Here is a 20,108-nt window from a genome sequence, read left to right on the forward strand (position 1 = left end):
TTGTTCCCAGAGACCCTCAGAGCTCCAGGACACCCAGTCTCTCTGCTGTCTCCAGCCCAGACACAGCAGCCCTGACACAGACCGTCACCCTGCTCCCCCTGGAGCTCCAGCACCTGTTTGGATTTCTAATGGACGGGAAAACCAGTGTTGATCTTTAAAGTGGGAAACTGGGAGTGCTGGGTGTTTAAAGAGGCAAGCCTGACAGGCGAAGACATTCATCATCTGTGGACTACAACTTATTAGAAATATAGTGGACATCTCAACAGTGTTCTTTCATCAATTGGTAACTTTGGCAGAATTTTAGTTACAAAAAAATCAGCCACTTTTAATAATACCAAAACCTTCCTGGAATTCTGAATTTTACAGAAAAAAGTATTGATTTATACATTTTCCAGGACCAGAAAGTTGATCAGCATCTTACTGAAAGGTTTGAAAACAACACACTGTTTATTTTGTTCCTGAATATTTGGACTTACTGGAAACACAACTGGATTTTTTGGAGCCGTACATCAAATTCTGCACTGTTATTCTGTTGTCAAGTTTTTAAAAGCACAAAAACAGCCAATCCTGAACTAATCTGGTTCGATACTACTGATTTGAAAAGGAATCTTTCACATTTAAATTCAGTGTTATGGCTCCATCTGTCGGTCTGTGGCTGTGTCTGTACCTGCTGCTGCTGTTTACGGATGCAAAGAGCGTTGGACAGCATGATCAGCAGCACGACAGTATTGATAAATCCCCTTCCCATGTCCAACTGAAAGGGGGTGCCCTGTGGACCACCAAGCAGCTCAAAACACAGGATGACACCTATGCCCCTTACAAGAGCCCCCTCCTCCCGGAGATGGTGGATCTAGATTTGGACCAGCACCGCCGCCTGTCCAGGGGCACCGATGAGGATGAGCAACAGTCCACCTTCAGCTTGTCGTTTGAGAACGACTCAGTGACAACACCACAGGCCACCGAGATCGAGAATGTGACCAAAGTAACCAAAGGGGATGGTGGTAAAGATAATGAAGATACTAATCTCCATGGAAACACCTCCAACACCGACCACTATGCGCCTGGACTCTTCAACCCATTCTACCCGCTGGCAGAGAGCTCGTACGCAGCCTATGCTGTGCTGTGTCTGGCTGGCCTGGTACTGGCGGTGGGCGTGGTGGGAAACATGGCGGTGATGTGCATTGTCTGGAACAACTACTACATGAGGTCTGCCTGGAACTACCTGCTGGCCAGCATGGCATTCTGGGACTTCTTGGTCTTGGTGCTCTGCCTTCCGGTGGTGGTCATCAACCAGCTCTCCCATAGAAGGATCCTGGGTAACATCACCTGCCGCATGGTGCCTTATATGGAGGTGGGTGGGGCTTATGTCACAGTGGGGGCAATATATTTGCATAAAACTTTTTCAACATTTGACCGGTGCATCCTCTGAGGAACATGATGGATTCGAATAACTGTAAATAATATGTACTATTGTTGGCGCTAAGGGTGGGAATCATTAACAATCCACCTGTATCTTGTGACTATAAATAAGAAATTAGATCCATCTCATGTGCACAAGATAAGAGGTTAATGACCTTTAAGGAACTTAGAGATATATATTTGATTCAGTAGAAACAAACCACAAATTGTAAAAGCTGCAGAAACACTGAAACTAACATACAAATGCACCCAAACCACATCTAGAGGTGTTCTGACTCACTGACTGTGATAATAAGTGAACATAAATATCTGCTCTCTCAAGCTGACCTGCCCCCTGTATGTAGTCTACGATTAATGAAAATGTTTGTTAAAGAATAACGATGGAGGGTTTTTTTTGTTGAGTCTAAATCCCATCCAGAGACTGACAGCAACAATGAATGTGGTGTCCAAAGAGTAATGTGTGTGAATCCAGAACCTGGTTTAGCTTATTGGTCTGTGTCGTAGACCTCCATTGTTGTCCAAAAACTATTAAAAACACAGCAGGGAGCCACACCGCTGCACTGGCTCACATGGTTCTTCCTCACCAACAATAGGAGGCCCATCTTATTCCAAAAACCAGCTCCAGTGGCTGAGAACGGCCGTCAGTTTTCACAGTCTCTGCTCTGTTTCCACTGTTCCACCAGCTTCTCTCTGCTCACAGCATTAACAAATGTCCTGTTAATGATTGGAAATATTAGCTCAATTAACATTTTTTCTCTTTTGCATTCTTCACTCAAAGAAACAGAAAGTTTTAAGTTAGATATGTTCCCTTTACTTTGCTACTAATCACCCTCCCAATCTCTACATGATATCAAACCCAACAGATTTGGGGTGACTCTAAACACAAATTAGAGAAAGAGGAATTGATGCTGTTGATGCCCTCAGGTGGGACAGTAAACGCCTCACTCATGACTGATCATGAGTCACATTTACCGGCATCCTTCAAACACAAACACATGGATTCTAATCATATCCCAGTGACAAAAAAGTAAAGCAGGGCGTCTCCTGACAGCACCAAGTGAAACTGTCAGACTCTTGTGTCAAGTGTTAGTCTTGATTTCTGTTAAAGCTGGGGAGTTGCTCTCTATGCAACATTAGATGATGATCATGTAGGGCATGAGGCTTCAGATGTGGGCACTGAGAAATGTATTTACACATCCAGCTGTCTAATCTTACATCAGTGAAAATGTATGCAAGAGGTGTTCAAGGCAGACTGAAATGTGATTGCTCTGAAGAAATCTTTGAGGCTCACTCATCCAGATGTGGAAAAGGTGAAAATGCATCTGAGACACACACGTAAACATACATTCATTGTCTGTTTTTTGTAGCAACAGCTAAAAGCTCACTGACACTGAATGAGCTGTTGTTCTCTCATTAAAGCAACATCAGGTCCAGACATATCTATACATACAATCACATACAAGCAGAGTTTATCTGATCCCTGATCACTAAAGGCTCTCATCTCCAAAAGTGATCAGATCCTTTGGGACGAGACCAAGAACCCACCAGTCCCTCTGACAGAACCTCAGCAGTCCTCTGCAGAGATAGAGAAGCTGCTGGAAGGTTTCCACTCTGTCAGAATGGATTATTGAGTGTAAATTAATTGGCAGACAGATTTTTAACCATTTGTGTGACGAACTGTGATTTTTACATTGTTGTAGGTTAAAGAAATAAGGTACAACTTGTTAATCAATAAGCTTTAGACAGAGCAAGGCTAGCTGCTTCCCTGTTTTCCTTTCTGTTTCTAAACTGAACTTTAGAATTTGAAGAAAGGTCTTCTGTTTTATGAAACTCTGATAAAAATGGACAAAACAGCTTTGCTCACTCGTTTCTACAGATCGTGTCTCTGGGCATCACCTCTTTCACCCTGTGTGCTCTGGGTATCGACCGTTTCCACGCCGCCACCTCCTCATCACAGCCCAAGGCCCGGCAGGTGGAGCGCTGCCGCTCGGTGCTGCTGAAGATGCTGCTGGTGTGGCTCGGCGCTCTGCTGCTGTCCAGCCCCGAGATCTTCCTGTGGCAGCTCAGCCAGGGCGTGTCCCCGTCCAACGGCCGGCTGATCGACTCCTGCACCATCACAGCCTCTTCCCCGTTGTCCCTCTACCTCCCCGACTCCCTCCACTCTCTGCTGCTCAGGTATCACCAGGTGAGAAGACACAGAGGCTGAACTGACCAACAGGAAGATTTGAACTCAAAATCAAAGAACTCTGGAAAATCATACATCAAACTGCTTTTCCTTGGCTCATTTTAGGATTAAGTTTAAAAATTAGAACAAACGCTGGTGGTTTATTTGTGGGCAGCTTTCTCTGGATTTTGTCTAAAGAAATCTCACTGTATTAATGCTCTCACACCATTTAGCCTCTGCTCTCAGGCCATGTGACAGAATCCAGCTTCTGCAAACACTGTAACCATGGTAACTGTACAGGCCAATATTGGGGTAACGTGATGATGTTTGTTAAAACTGGTGAGAAGCCTAGCTGCTGGATTTTGGACTAGCTGAAGGCCAGAGAGTGATTTAGAGGAGATCCCAGAAAGGACAGAGGTGCAATAGTCTAATAATGTTTCCAAATCAGGGTTTTTAAGAAAGTCAACATTCTGGTCATACTACATAATTGAAGAAAACAGGACTGAACACTACAGAGCAGCCTCAGACTCTGTGTAACTGTGTTTGGGTGAAGAAAAGAATTTCTGCAGAAGATATTGTTGCTCTCAGCAAACACCTCCTGGATGGACAAAGTATAAAACTAAAACTGGTTTGGTGGGCAATGCAGACCGGTGTAGTACTGACTTGTGCCATATTTAACTTTGCACAATTAGTATAAGAACAATCTAAAAATAATTTCCTGTTTTATTTACTGTTAATCACATGGTGCATTTGGACCCTGACACCTCACTGTTTTTTTGGGTACTTGATGAATACTTTGCACTACTTTTTGTGTGGTTTGTAGTAGTAGTTTATTTTCCTATCACAAAGAACCCCAACAACAAGACTAAAGTACCATGAAACATTACTGCGTCAGAGTGCCGTAGTCAACACATGTTTATTGTTTCTGCCGTCTCTTGTTTCAGGGTCGTATGTGGTGGTGTTTTGGCTGCTACTTCTGCCTCCCCATCCTCTTCACCATCCTCTGCCAGATGGCCACACGCAATGTCAACAGTGATTCTAGCGCCGCCCAAAAACAGCGTACCCACGATGACCGCTCCTCCAATCAGAAGCGTCAGCAGCACCAGGCGGTGGAGCGACAGCTGAACTGCACCCTGTTAGCTTTAGCTGTGGTCTATGGCGTCTGCGCACTGCCTGAACACGTCTGCAACATCACGCTGGCTTACACACACATCACTCTCTCTGAGGACACAGCCGCCATGTTGGCGCTGTTACATCACTTCCTGTTGTTCTTCAAGTCATCGGTGACACCAGTGCTGTTGCTGTGTCTGTGTAAGGTAGGTCAGAAGGTGAATGGGATTAACAAAACTGCAGCAGATAGACAGGAAGGTTCACAGGATCAGAGTCCAGAAACATCAGGCCAAATCTTTAAATCAGATACTCGATCCAAACACATCTGCAAACACCTGCAGTGTCTCAGGCCACTTAGTCAATACCAAGTACACACATATTCTCAGTGCCAAAACAGCTCTGACTTATTACAGACATGATTTCAGGGTCATTATTGAGTGAAAACAAGTTTCTGTTCTTCTTTTTGCAGCTGCAGTCAAGCTTAAATTAAAGGCTTCCAATATTCGGTCAGGGTTCATGGAACAGCTCTTCACTAGACTTCTTGTGTTCCTGCAATACTTTCTATTAGAAAAATTAAAATACAGTAATAGAAGTCAATCAAATATAGATCTGGAGTCCTGCAAGGTTCTACCCTGGAACCTCTTTTGTTGTATACATACTTCCTACTGTCTCAAGCAACACGAGTTATTACATATATGCAGATGACAAAGTTGTAAATAATATATGTTAGCCAATGTTGATCATCTAATACTGTAATTGAGCACTACTCTTATCTACAAGTGAGAATAGTTCAATAGCTTGTGCTAACCAGTGCAAGCATTAACTTGATCACTTTTACTCAGTCACAGGACCCAGTCCTTGGCACGTTCGTACTGAGTCTCCTCAGAGAAACCAGCAGTACCAACTTGTGTGTCTCTGTTTCAGGCTCTCGGTCAGGCCTTTATGGACTGCTGCTGCTGCTGTTGCCAGGAGTGTCAGCAAACCACAACTGAAGGCTCACCAGGCTCTGCCCAAGTCAAACTGAAGGCAGCCAATGAGACGTCCATTTTTTTCGACAAGGCTAAAGAAACGTCAGCCATCTTGTCCATCTCCAGCTAGAGTCATGGGTCCATCTTTAATCAGTGACCCATCATTTCATCCACCCATGAATTAATTCACCCTCCCATTGTTTTTATTTCCTTTCTCCCTTCTTCCAGTGTTTCCTTCAAACACATTTCCTCCTCCTTTATTCTTCTTCTGCATATTCTTTCCATCTATTTTTTTCCAGGAGACGCTGGAAAATCTTTCTACGTCTTTCTTCCTGTTTCTGTTCTGTGTGATATTCCTCTGTGGACACCCTGTTTAGCCTGCAACTTCCTCTCTGTGCAGGACGTGATGTCTAATCTGGAGAGAAGTTAGAAATGTTGCTGTACTTGCACAACCAGCTGTTGTAAATGCAGGAGCCTGTTTCAGGACTCTTCCCTCCAACTTCTGCTGTAACGCTTGTATGATGGAAAAAATTATAGAAGCAGAAAAGACAGAATATTCTGGATGTCTTTTTATGGTTACGGTCAAAGATGAAGTTTAAGTTAGGGCAGCAGTTGCATGGTTATCTTGTTGAAGAACCTAATGAAGGTTTGCTGCTGGAGACTAATGCTGCCTGAGCAGAAATTTGGATTTGGAGTCAAATCAATAAATATTGATGTTCAAAACATTTAACTGTGCTCTACTATAGACAAAATTTCCCAAACAATGTAAAACAAAAAAGAAAATCTGTAATCAAGTCATAACTTCGGATGATTTTGTAAAAACGGTAACACAGCGTGTTCCCATCATACCCCCTAGTCGTATTTATGATAATTCTGAGAGTAACTGATAGATGCATATTAAGGGCTGTGTTTTCCTTTTCTTATGTGAATACAGTATACACCTGTACCTTTTTCCTCACTGGCATTTCAGGTCAAGTTTACCCTTAAATACCAAACTGGTCCATAGAAAACAAATGAATTTCCATTAGCTCAGAAATGCATCATCATCCACAGAAGCAAATCTTCTTTTCTGGTAAGATTTCAGTCAGACTGAACTCTCACATGAAAAACTGAGTGACAAAGGTGTGAGAGTTAGTGAGTGAGGGGAAGTTAATTCGTCTCGTGCATTGGCAGGAATGACAAAAAGATTGACTGCACCGTTTAAACAGTCTTTTTAAGTTTATTAATTAATTGCAGGGTTGCCACAAAATGTGCTGCTTTCATTGCTGCTCTCCAGAGGAGGAACATTTTAGATTTTAATGAACACATGTTCTTTCCTCTAGCACCACCCTCAGGATAAGATTTACATCCTTGGCTCCTAAATAAAACATAAATCATTAGTATGTTGCTTATTCTGTTAAAAACCTTCATGTTGTGGCTGTAATAAACTTTGCAAGCTTCAAAGGAATATAGTTTCAGATTAAATGCGCAAGAATAGCTCACCATGCTTCACACGATAGTAACTTAAGTTGGTAAGATTAAAATCTATTAAAATCCAGTTAAATTATTTCGGCCCCTAAAGCAGCTTGTGCTTCAAAAAAAATGTGCAGCTCAGACATGAACGCGAGGATGACGTTGAAGGTTTAAATTCTATGTGCTCTGGTTCTGTGAAGAACGTGGCGCTCAACGATGCGAGTCCAACCCTGTGACGATGAGGAGTGTGTAAAGATGCAGGGAAGGGAGGAGATCAACAGAGTATCTGAACAGGACTCAACCCCACCTCAGTGTTGAGGCGGGCTCTTTGTACAGGAAATTAAACCGTGTAGAATGTTGAGTATTAATATATTTTTAGTGCTTTCAGTCAGACCTTCAAAGACTAGAACAAATGAAGAAACGGAAGACGTGAACGTACAGTAGCTTACTTTAATGCTAGATGTTTGACTAATTTAATCGTTGTATGAGCTGAGATAGCACATTTTTTCTTTTCATGGGAACGTCTTCGCCTTTGTAATATCACAGCGTTAAAATTCACGGTGTTATGTGTGCGAGCCGACTGTGCCTTAGAGTGTCCTCACCCCTCGGCCCTGGACTGTCAGTCTGAACACACAGGACTGAACGGCAGTCTTAGAAACTAGTCTTGTCTAACTTTGCTTTCACACTGAGCAGCCCCTTCAAGTCTGCAGCTCTGAGAGATGAAATCAGGACGTGCAGCTGTGTCTTCACCAAAACTTAGAGGGATTCAGTACATGTATGAACATATTGGCATGTGAAGCTGAACTCATAGAGCCGTCACTTTTTACTGGAATTACTAATCAAATGGAGGAAAATATAAAATATTAGATCTGATCTGATTTGAAGACAAAAGGGGGTCATACATGGGATGAAGAGCAGGAAGCCACAAAAGAGCAGCTGCTGGTTTTCTCTGTTACTGAGTCCAAATCCCATCCAGAGACTGACAGCAACAATGAATGTGGTGTACTCAGCGAAACGTGTGTGAATCCAGAACCTGGTTTAGCTTATTGGTCTGCGTCGTAGACCTCCATTGTTGTCCAAAAACTATTAAAAACACAGCAGGGAGCCACACCGCTGGACTTAAACCAGTTAACGTTTTAAAAAATAAGCCGGAACATTCTATCATCATCAGATCTGATGTTTTCTAATTCAAATTTCAGTGTAAAAAGTAGTATGCTAAAGTGGGGTTTATTGCTAAAACTGACTCTCAGCCCTGTTGTCCTGTCAGTAAACTGGGCTGATGTTCTCTCAGCTAAAGCAAAAAGGAAAAACTAGTGGACAGTTATGGCACAAAACCATTTGAAGAGTAACATCTGGAAAGAAAAACTAATAAAGATAAGACTGTTTGCAGTGAAACGCGAGTTGTAAGTTTTTACTGTTTTTTAGCATGTGTTCTTTCAGGAGGTGGCAAAAATAAATATTTTATATTCCACGTCTGTCATCATCTCATTAGCCATATTCTAACTCTTCCCAGTGTAAGATGGAAATCTAATATATTTACCAATATTTGGTCCCAAATGTTGCTTTATCAGTGACAGCAGATTTGACCAAAAAAAAATGGTAGTTGCTTCATACACGTGTTTAATATTAATTTGACTGGTTTACATTTGAAATGCAGCTCTGTGAAAGTGACCGTGTCTTCATTCAGACTGGGAATAGGTCTGTGGCCAATCTGCAGGCAGCTCTTTGTTCTGATCTGATTTTCTTCATCTATCCAATAACCGGACGAAAGAAATGAGACGTACTAACAGCTCACGCACCCCGCTGCTGTTGTGTTTGACTTCACTGTGAATGTGAGCCTGGCTACTCTCTCATGACTGTTTAATAAAGGGGCAGTCCATGCAAAGCAAAAATTAACTTTAGCGTCTGTTTTTATTTTCTCTGTTGAAATTTGTTGAGTGTCGTCCAGGTTGTTTTTTTATCTTGCGGCCAAGGTTAAAACCAACCAATTGTCAGGTTTGGTAAAAAAGGAACCAAGGACCCAATTGCAGGTAACCACCCGGTAAGGTCTTTATTGAGCCGTTGATTATCGAGCTTCCGAAGGGAAGACAGGGGACCGGTTCAGGCGTTGGCTTCTGCGGCGGAGAGAGACTCCGGGTCGGGGAACTGAGATGGCGAGCCGGCAGGGTCGCAGGGCGAGGAAGTGGCCGGGTAGGTGACGGGACGAAAGCTGGCAGCCTGAGGACAAGAAAAGGTAAGTTAGGATCAGGTTAGTCAGCGGTTTAAGAAGCCGGACTGTACGTGACTACCAGGGGAGGTAGACGGACGAACTGGCGATGAGACCGAAGAGGATCAGGGCTTTTATGGCAGAGTGGACTGATTGATAATCGTGCTGCTCGGCCTCCCGCACCTGGGACCAATTACCTGGGAGTAGAGGGATAGCAGTAGAGCAGGGAGGAGAGAGAGAGATGAGGGAGGGACAAAGGAGAAGGCGGCAGGGTCCCTGCCGCCTCATGACAGGACCCCCCCCCCACGGGGCGCCACCTGGCGTCCCCGAGGCTTGCCTGGATGGCGACGGTGGAATGCCCGCACCAGGTCTGGATCCAGGATGGCGGAATGAGCCACCCAGGAACGTTCCTCCGGACCGTATCCCTCCCAGTCCACCAGGTACTGGAGTCCCCGACCCCGGCGACGAACGTCCAACAGCCGACGAACAGTGTAGGCAGGGGCATCGTCGATGAGGCGGGGGGGCGGAGGAGCGGTGGCCGGAGTCTGGAGGGCGCTGGAGGAGACAGGTTTTAGCTGGGAAACATGGAAGACAGGGTGTATCTTCATTGTGGAAGGTAGGGCCAGCCGGACCGCGACGGGGTTGACCAGACGGGCAATCCGGAACGGGCCGATGAACCGTGGGGACAGCTTCTTGGCATCTGAGCGTAGCGGGATATTCTTGGTGGCCAACCATACTGACTGCCCGACTTGATACGCCGGGGCGGAGGCTCTACGTCGGTCCGCCTGCCGTTTGTTTTGTGCCGAGGAGCGCCGTAGCGCTGCCTGGGTCCGGGTCCAGGCGCGCTTACAGCGCCGAAGATGGTGTGTGACTGACGGCACCGACAGTTCTGCCTCCTGGGAAGGAAAAAGGGGCGGCAGATAACCCAGGGAGGCCTCGAAGGGGGTCATCCCGAGGGCCGACGACCACAGTGAGTTGTGTGCGTATTCGACCCAGGGTAGTGATGATGACCAGGAGGCGGGGTCTTCTGCTGTCAGGCAGCGCAGGGCTGCCTCCAGCTCTTGGTTCACTCGTTCGCACTGGCCGTTGGTTTGAGGATGGAATCCTGAGGACAGGCTAACGGATGCTCCCAGGGCCTTACAAAAGGCAGTCCAGACCCGGGAGGTGAATTGGGGACCTCGGTCGGAAACAATGTCCTGGGGGATTCCGTGCAGGCGGAAGACGTGCTCAGTCAGGAGCCGGGCAGTCTCTAGAGCTGTGGGCAGTTTGGGGAGAGGGACAAAATGCACAGCCTTGGAGAAGCGGTCAGTGATAGTAAAGATTACTGTGTTACCTTCCGAAGGGGGGAGCCCCGTGACGAAATCCACAGCGATGTGGGACCAGGGCCGGGACGGGATAGGCAGTGGCAACAGCAGTCCGGCAGTTCTTAGATGGGAGGTCTTTCCCCGGGCACAGATGCAACAGGCCGCCACAAACTCCCGGATGTCGGAGTCCATAGCGGGCCACCAGAAACGCCGCCGCAGGAGATTGCGGGTCCGAGTGACCCCCGGATGGCAGGCGACCCGGGAGGCGTGGGCCCATTGCAGTACCTGTGGACGTACAGCTGAGGGGACAAACAAACAGTTCGGGGGACCCCCTCCCGGGTCCGGTTCCTGGCCTTGTGCCTCCTTAACCTGGGTCTCGATGTCCCAGGTGAGGGCGCCGATAACCCTCTGGGCTGGCAGAATCGTTTCGGCAGGAGCCTCCCTGGGGAGCTGGGAAAACTGCCGTGAGAGGGCGTCCGGCTTCTGATTGCGGGAACCTGGACGAAAGGTGACAGTGAAGTTAAAACGGCTAAAAAGCAGGGTCCACCGAGCCTGACGGGAATTAAGTCTCTTGGCCGACCGTAGATATTCCAGGTTCTTATGATCGGTCCAGACTAAAAACGGCTGCTCTGCTCCCTCTAACCAGTGTCTCCACTCTTCTAAAGCTAGCTTTATTGCCAGCAGCTCTCGGTCCCCCACGTCGTAATTTTGCTCAGCAGGGGACAAGCGTTTAGAAAAGAAGGCGCAGGGGTGCAGTTTTTGGTCTTCCTCGGACCGCTGTGAAAGAACCGCCCCGACGCCCACATCGGAGGCGTCCACCTCAACGATGAACTGACGTTGGGGATTAGGTTGGATTAGAATAGGGGCGGTCGTGAAGCGACACTTCAGGGACTGAAATGCCGTTTCGGCCTGGGGATTCCAACGGAAGGGTGTTTTGGTGGAAGTGAGGAGAGTCAGGGGCTGTGCCAGGGTGCTATAGTTTCTGATGAACCGGCGATAAAAATTGGCAAAGCCAAGGAACCGTTGTAATTCTCGCCGGCTTCCGGGTCGCGGCCAGTCCACCACCGCCTTGATCTTTTTGGGGTCTGGACGGAGCTTACCCGCTTCGATGATATAGCCGAGGAATGCAACCTCCGAACAGTGGAAGCTGCATTTCTCAGCCTTAACGAATAGGCGGTTCTCGAGGAGGCGCAGGAGGACCTCGCGTACGTGGTGCTGGTGCTCTGCTTGGGACCGGGAAAAAATTAAGATATCATCTAAGTACACGAAAACAAAACGGTTCAAGAAGTCCCTGAGCACGTCGTTAATGAAGGCCTGAAAAACGGCTGGGGCATTAGTCAACCCAAAGGGCATGACGAGATACTCGAAATGCCCAAGGGGTGTTTTAAAAGCCGTCTTCCATTCGTCCCCCTCCCGCACCCGGATCAGGTGGTAGGCACTCCGCAGGTCTAATTTGGTAAAGACCACCGCCCCCTGCAGGATCTCAAAGGCAGAGGTAAGCAGTGGTAACGGATAACGATTCTTTACCGTAATGTCATTTACCTTACGGAAGTCAATGCACGGGCGGAGAGACCCATCCCCCTTCCCTACGAAGAAGAACCCTGATCCGAGTGGGGAGGAGGACGGCCGAATAAGGCCGGACGCTAGGGACTCCTTAATGTAGCTCTCCATCGACTCCCTCTCGGGGCGAGACAGGCTATAGAGCCGGCTAGAAGGCAATGATGACCCCGGGAGGAAGTCGATGGCGCAATCATATGGGCGATGGGGAGGAAGAGAAACGGCCCGGTCTTTACTAAAAACCTCTGCGAGGTCGTGATACAGCTCAGGGACACCGGCGAGGTCCGGGGAAGGCTCGGAAGTAGGCTTACTCGACTTAGCTGGGGGCTGAGCGGAACGCAGGCAAGTGGCGTGGCAAAGCGTGCTCCACCCCGTCACTTTATGTTGCTGCCAATCGATGTGGGGGTTGTGTAGAGTCAGCCATGGGCGACCGAGGACTAGTGGGGAAATTGGGGAGGAGATTAACTTAAATTGAATCTCCTCTCGGTGATTACCCGAGAGGAGTAAGGAGAGAGGCGCGGTGGAGTGTGTTATGTGGGCTAGAAGTCGCCCATCCAGCGCCTCGACCCGGAGTGAATCCGCGAGGGGCTGCGGAGTCACCCCGAGCTGCTGGGCTAGGTTCGAGTCTAGGAAATTATCATCGGCCCCGGAGTCAATCAGGGCCGAGAGAGAGTGTGATTGGGTTCCAATAGAAATAATAGCTGGTAAAAACCAGCGAGTGTTCTGGCCGGGTTTCCGAAAGGGGCTCGCCAGTACCCCCACCTTTACTGGCGAGCCTACTCTTTTGGGCGGTCCGGGCGGCTGGGACAGGTGGCGATGAGATGTCCCTTAGCTCCGCAGTATAGGCAGCTCCCCTGACGGAGGCGCCGCTGGCGTTCGGCGGGGGTAAGCCTGGCGCGACCCAGTTGCATAGGCTCCTCATGTTCCAGGAGACTGCGGTTCAGGGCGGGCATGGTAACTGTGGTGACTGTGGGCACGTCCGTGCGTCCCCGTCTAGTTGCCAATTCCGCCTCTCTCTCACTTCGCCGTTCCCGTAGCTGGTTGTCGAGGGAGACTGTGAGAGAGACAAGAGCATTGAGCGAGGTTTCCTCGCTTCGTCCCACCAGCAGGTCCTTTATTTCGCTACTTAGCCCTCGCATAAATATTCCTCTTAGTTCTTTGTCCCCCCAGTTAATAGCTGTAGCCAGAGTGTTAAACTCGATTGCATACTCTACTACCCGTCGGTCTCCCTGACGGAGAGCAAGCAACCTTTGGGCTGTGATACCGACATGATCGGCATAATTAAAAGTGTGTCGAAAAGAAGATAAAAAATGTTCAAAAGTCTGTGTTTCTATGGGACGGGCAGTGAACTCTGCCTCCGCCCAAGTCAAGGCCTCGTCCCTTAACAATCCAGAAAAAAAAAGTAACTTAGATAAGTCGGTGGAAAAACTAGAGGGACGAGCCTTAAACACGTTCGTGCATTGGAATATGAAAGACCGGCACTTATCTGGCTCCCCGGAATAGGGGGAGGGGTCCGGGACCGGCGTGTCCCGGAGACACTCAGGAGGAGGCGAGGCGCTGGCTCCGGGGGGGGGTGCTGGAGAGCGGAGTTCCGGCTGGAGATTTGGAGGGGTCAATTGAGCGGAGCGAATGCGCATCTGGTCCGTCAGCTGCGCGACCTGCTGCAGGAGTTGGTGGTTGGTGTCCATGAGGGCCCGCAGCATCCGGTCGTGTTCCCCCAGAAGACGGCCCTGACTGTGAAGGGCCAGCTGCAAATCCGTGGCCGAGGGAAGGGCACCTGGCGCGGTATCCGCTGGGTCCATACTGGCCAGTTCGTTCTGTCAGGTTTGGTAAAAAAGGAACCAAGGACCCAATTGCAGGTAACCACCCGGTAAGGTCTTTATTGAGCCGTTGATTATCGAGCTTCCGAAGGGAAGACAGGGGACCGGTTCAGGCGTTGGCTTCTGCGGCGGAGAGAGACTCCGGGTCGGGGAACTGAGATGGCGAGCCGGCAGGGTCGCAGGGCGAGGAAGTGGCCGGGTAGGTGACGGGACGAAAGCTGGCAGCCTGAGGACAAGAAAAGGTAAGTTAGGATCAGGTTAGTCAGCGGTTTAAGAAGCCGGACTGTACGTGACTACCAGGGGAGGTAGACGGACGAACTGGCGATGAGACCGAAGAGGATCAGGGCTTTTATGGCAGAGTGGACTGATTGATAATCGTGCTGCTCGGCCTCCCGCACCTGGGACCAATTACCTGGGAGTAGAGGGATAGCAGTAGAGCAGGGAGGAGAGAGAGAGATGAGGGAGGGACAAAGGAGAAGGCGGCAGGGTCCCTGCCGCCTCATGACACCAATCAGATGTAGAGATGGTAATTTATAAATAAATGCATCTCACTTAAACAGTAGTTGTCTGGAGATCTTATTAATTAATTAATGAAATAATGATGTTATTTAAAAAAAAAAAATACATGCACAGTCCCTCAGTTCCTGCATTTCTCATTTTCAATGTTTCCCAAACAACCAATCACTGAGCTTAAATCCTGTCACATGCACCTCTAACAACGCGTGGAAACTGCTTTTACTAATGTGACAATGTGCAGCGTGAACTGGTTCAATCTTAATTTCTGGGTGAATTCAGCAACGTGCTTCTGACTGGTCTCCTTTCTGCAGCAATGGGAGCGGAGACTCATGGGAATTGTAGTGTTTCGAGTTGTCTCCCAAAATGAGACCATACATGATTTCTTAGACAAAACTGAAATAATGAACTAATGGACACAAAAGTTTAGGATGGTGACATTATCCAGAAGAGCCCTGCCCATGTTAAGAAACACTCACACAATATTTCAATATGAAATCAGAATATAAAACATCCTCCACACAATAATTAATATCCTAACACATCTATGCACATATCTTCAGCAGCCTCATCGATAATCTTATTTTTAAGAAATGATTATGCTCCAGCAGATTCATCCACGTGATGCATAAAACAAGTCAATGAGTAAAGGACAAAACGCCCTTCAGCTAAGAAAACCAGAAATGATCTGCTCAAAGAAAAAACACAAGATCAGGAATCTGGCAAAAACACCAAATTAACCTTTTACTATGAAGTAAAACTAATTGGTTTCGTGTTCAGGAAAGACTGAGAAACTGATTTAAGCCTTTTTTCCATGTGGTTTTAAATCTTTCCTCTTCTTTGAGAAGCATCGAGCAGTGAGGAGGATTTTCTTCTGCGGGGCTGCCGCTCTGCATATCAACGACCTCACTACTGTCCTGTCGCCATGGGATACCAGCCCAAATTCACATGTGAGAAAGAACACGCACACGCTTATGCACAGCCCCGGCTCAGTTAATATAGAAACTCAAACTCTTTTCTAATCAGCGTGAGTCTCTTTCCTCCCCCGTCTTTGTCTGGTTTCCCCCGGGAACCCACCAAAAGCATTTACAAGTTTAAAGGGAAGTTACCAAAATATGTCAGCTGTGCTGCAGAGGGACAGAAAGACAGGGGAGATGTTTAACCCTTTCCATCCTGCAGCCTTGGTTCTGGGACCAGGAGGTATCTGGTGTTAAAAAACCTGGCCTGCTGCGGCCAAAATTAGATATAGTGGAGTTTTTCAGATCCGGCTCTTTCCTGGGGACGGAGACACAGGTTAGCTGGAGTTAGCATAATGATCATGTTGTTGCTGTTGCTGTAATGCCAGGTGTGTTGACACACAGTGTTCATCTACTATAAATCGTAAAGAGACACTACGCTGATGTCCAGCCAGCCTGCTGTGTGTCAGCTGTGTGTCATACAGTGATCTTTCCACTGTATGAAACTCTTCCAAAAACAATGGAAAAAAAACTCCAACCTGGACACCATGATGACTAAAACCTTTCTCAATGATCAGCAGAAAATCCAATGCTCATCCATTACAGCTCATCTCTCGTCAAGAGGAAGTTAAACTGAACTACTGGGATGGGATACTGGGACACACTGGGTGCAATGCATCACGGGTATTGTAGGATTTTTCACCTTGGGAGTTTTTGGGAATAGGTAGTTCTTTTTCACTGTTCCGCATTTGAGTTGGATTAAATGATCATCTGTGGAGCAGTGGATTGTTCCTTTAAAATCTGGATATAATTCAAAAGGAGAAGATGCTTTCTGAACAGACACTTAAATTGAAAACAGAAACTAGACCTGGGCTCCAGAGATTTCAGACTTGACTCAGACAAAACAGCATTTTGCATTAACCACTCTACTCTGATCTGTTAAAATTTGATTTCAGCTCTTCGGTCTCTGAATCCCAGAACGAGACAGGACAGCTAAAAAAAAGAAGCGAGAAAGAGATGCAAAGCTGGAGGAGCAGAGAGTTTCAGGGGGTTGGTGATGTTGTTCTCATTAGCAGTGATGAGAGCTCGCCCCTCGGACACAAACTACCGAACAGACCGCCTCTGTTCACTAATGAAGCCACACACACACACACACACACGCACACACACGCACACACACGCACACACATACACACACTGAAGCCTAGACCTCCACTGGTCATGCGAGAATGTCTCTGGGACAGACTGGATGGGAAACAGCTGAGGTTACGTAACAACAGGAAGGTCACAGGTTCGAATCCCACATCTATCTTTAAAGTGTGTGCATGTATGTGGGTGTACACAACCATATCCACTTATCTTATATAGTCTCCCTGTCCCTGGTACATGCACATACGTGGATGTGCTGTAGAAACACTTGCTTCGCAGAACCTTTTCCTTTCCTACATGCTGTCAGTGCGTCACATAACAGAGCCTGCACAAATATCATGCACATGTACCATCAACTTCCTTCAGAGACTGTTAAAAGTGACGGCCGTTCTCAGCCACTGGAGCTGGTTTTTGGAAAAAGACTCCCATTGTTGGTGAGGGAGAACCATGTGAGCCAGTGCAGCAGTGTGGCTCCCTGCTGTGTTTTTAATAGCTTTTGGACAACAATGGAGGTCTACAGCACAGACCAATAAACTAAACCAGGTTCGGGATTCATACACGTTACACTGAGTACTACACATTCAATGTTGCTGTCAGTCTCTGGATGGAGCTTGGACACACACACTGAATATCACACGATTCATTAACCCTTCAACAGACAGTGTCCCCTACGAGACACAGTGTCCCTGGCTGCTATGCTGCAGGTTTCAGTCTGTCCTGGACTGTCAGGCTCCTGATTCAGGTTCTCCTTCTAACCAGAGCACAAAGCTCAGTGTTACTGCCATCATGAACAACTCTGACCCAGAACTGGTTCAGACTCCAATGTCCTTTCCAGAACAAAGGTTCTATTACAGGTCTGATTTTCTCTGTATTCTGACAACTACTTAAGTTCCATCTGGAACATGTTTGTGTCCCCGGGACCCTGGTTTCCCCTGTTTCTCTGCTGCTCATTTGGACTTTTTGGAAAAAGCAGAGTTCCAAACCTGGGTGATGAGAGCAATCACACAGGAACAGCTTTTATTTTGGGGACAACATTTTGGAGCAGGTGCAAAAATGAGAGGTGTCTCAGGGATGAAGGGTTAAAGTCATTTGCTCATACAGAATTCATTACTGTGTGTGTGAAAGTTTGACAGAAGTGTTGAGCCTCTCACTCACTGTGTGAATGTGTAGCACTACTTCTCTAAATGTGTGTGTGTGTTCATCAGCACTGAATGGAGAGAGTGTGTTTGTGAATCTGTGTGTTTCTCTGAGCTCAATGAACTAATCTGACCTGAATGTCTCGCACACAGACGCGCGCACACACACACACACACAGAAAACCAGGAGCACAATGTTGGTTTTGTTCTGTGGGAAAACTGATGAGGAAAGGACTGAGGAGGAGGAGGGGGATACAGTTGTCATGACAACAAGCACAGGGTCCCGATGAAGAGTTAGGTTGACTCTCTCTTTTTCTCTCTCTCTCACACACACAGACCAGAGACACACACATACGAACATACAGACACACACAGTGGTGGGACCACCTTGTACCGCAGACAGGAAGCAATGAGGCCTGCTTCTTTGTGGTTTATAAAAGTAACTTTACACGCACGCACACGCACACAGAAGAAAACGTTTACCCACTTGTTAAGTAGCACAGAGTAGAAAAGGAAGGAGCCGCTGTGGAGGATGGATGGATGGAGAGTGAAGGAGAACAGAGGATGGAGTCAGACAGAGTTCGGACTTTTTATCAGTGTGACCACGTCGCAGCCGAATGACCAAACGACCAGCTTTTTTTTTTTTTTCCTCTTTCTGGTTTCTATACTTCTTTTTTAATCTATCTGCTTTTGAATTGCTGAGAACGCTGAGCTGCAGACTCTCCTTCTCTCCTCTAAACTGTCAATTATCCAACAAAACAAAAGCCTAAGTGAAAGCAGAGCTGGAGGTGTAATGTTACATTCCTCTGGTGGCCATGTTGGACATCTCATAATAATAATACAAAAAAAACTGGTTGCCAGGTCATTGATCCACTTCAGGAGTCCACTTGGGTCTGAGCACCTAAGATTCAGTATAGGCCCAGAGTTGGGTCTCAGATCTGTTTACTAGTATGTCCCAGTAATGACCACAGGATGTAAATGTGAGCGTATGGATCGGTTGTGATCTGAACTTCACAGCTTTGTTCATGGGGAAACAAGTTTTGAGAAAAGTCGGCAGCGTACAAGATTTATGCTGTAAGACAGATATTATACAGGTTAGGCATCATGCAGGTCACACAAACAGGTTCATTATTTAGCAGATCTACGAGAATTTGTGGCTTTAGTAATTTTGAAAGGGTCCCGAACACAAAGAAACACTGCCTCTCACATTGAAACTGCAGTACTGTAGTGGTTTCATCTTAAGAAAGTTAAAGAACATGAAATATGTTAAAATATATATTTCACGTTCTGTATTAAAAGAACCAACACTCCTTGCACAGAGACTACAACCAACAGTGAGTTCATGTCTGTTTCTTAGACCTGTTTTTAATCAACAACGCAGGTCTATGAAACAGATCTATAAACTAACCCAGGCTGGAGACTGACGGTCTGCATCTGTGACTAAAGCCAGTTCATTGTTGGTTTAGAGCCTGAGCGAGGACTGCTGGAAATCCTGTTAATATAGAAAATGACCGGTCTGGTCCTTTAAAGCAGGCAAAACCATTCTGTGCATGGGGCCCGGTGTCTTTTTGGGAAAACGTCAGGAGGTTGTCTGGACGAACTGCTGCTGCCACGTTGCTGAGCAGCAGTTTGTTGTCCAGGTCTGAGCACAGACACGTTTCCTCAAGATTTTCATGCTTTTTAGTACATTTAAGTCCCACATATTCCAAAAACACACTTCCAGCTCCTCGGGGCCCAAATCAGACTGCGACTGCAACAACACAGCTTTTACTGGTTAGTTTTTGGCCTGGAAGACAGATCAACTAGATTTCTTCTGGAATCTGGATCCGCTGCTCTGCTGTCTTCTACAGACCAGAATCTACTGACCGTATAATAAAGTGACTGTACAAAAGTCACAAAACTGATTTAGTGTTTTGCTCTGAAGTGACATTTTCACGGCTCTTGTGGTTGATTTTAGGGACCACCAGGCTTCACAGCAGCAGTCACAGTTCAGTCTGAAATTAATCACGGAGCAGCCGAACTGCTGAGCTCAGCAGCCACCGCTAAACTGACAAATTAGTTCGACTGTGACCCGAGAGGACGAGGACACGGACACACACATACACACACAAGTCACAACAGAAAAACACTGTTCAAATGAACAAGGCTCATATATTAAACATTTTGGAAGACAACACATGATATGGGCAACACTGGGTTTGTGATGTGTGTGTGTTTGTTGCCACCTGCTGTTTCACCTATAACACTGCAGGTCTGAACTAGTCTAACACAGAAAATACAGCATTATACATGAGCACAAACTGTACATTCAATATATTTGTTCAGACTGTTCACACTGCACTGCCAAACACTCC

At 46.9% G+C, this 20,108-nt stretch overlaps 1 protein-coding gene across 1 annotated transcript; it reads left to right on the top strand.

The window, feature by feature from the left end:
• Positions 1-419: 419 nt before the first annotated feature.
• Positions 420-6,012, top strand: gpr37l1b (G protein-coupled receptor 37 like 1b). The gene is made up of 4 exons (XM_026333228.1): positions 420-1,351; positions 3,296-3,604; positions 4,528-4,899; positions 5,618-6,012. The coding sequence occupies exons 1-4, from the start codon at positions 632-634 to the stop codon at positions 5,789-5,791; spliced, it is 1,575 nt and encodes a 524-aa protein (XP_026189013.1). The 5' UTR covers positions 420-631; the 3' UTR covers positions 5,792-6,012.
• The last annotated feature ends 14,096 nt before the right edge of the window (positions 6,013-20,108 follow it).

The sequence above is a fragment of the Mastacembelus armatus genome, chromosome 7 (assembly GCF_900324485.2).
Source record: "Mastacembelus armatus chromosome 7, fMasArm1.2, whole genome shotgun sequence".
In the NCBI taxonomy this organism is placed as follows: Eukaryota; Metazoa; Chordata; class Actinopteri; order Synbranchiformes; family Mastacembelidae; genus Mastacembelus; species Mastacembelus armatus.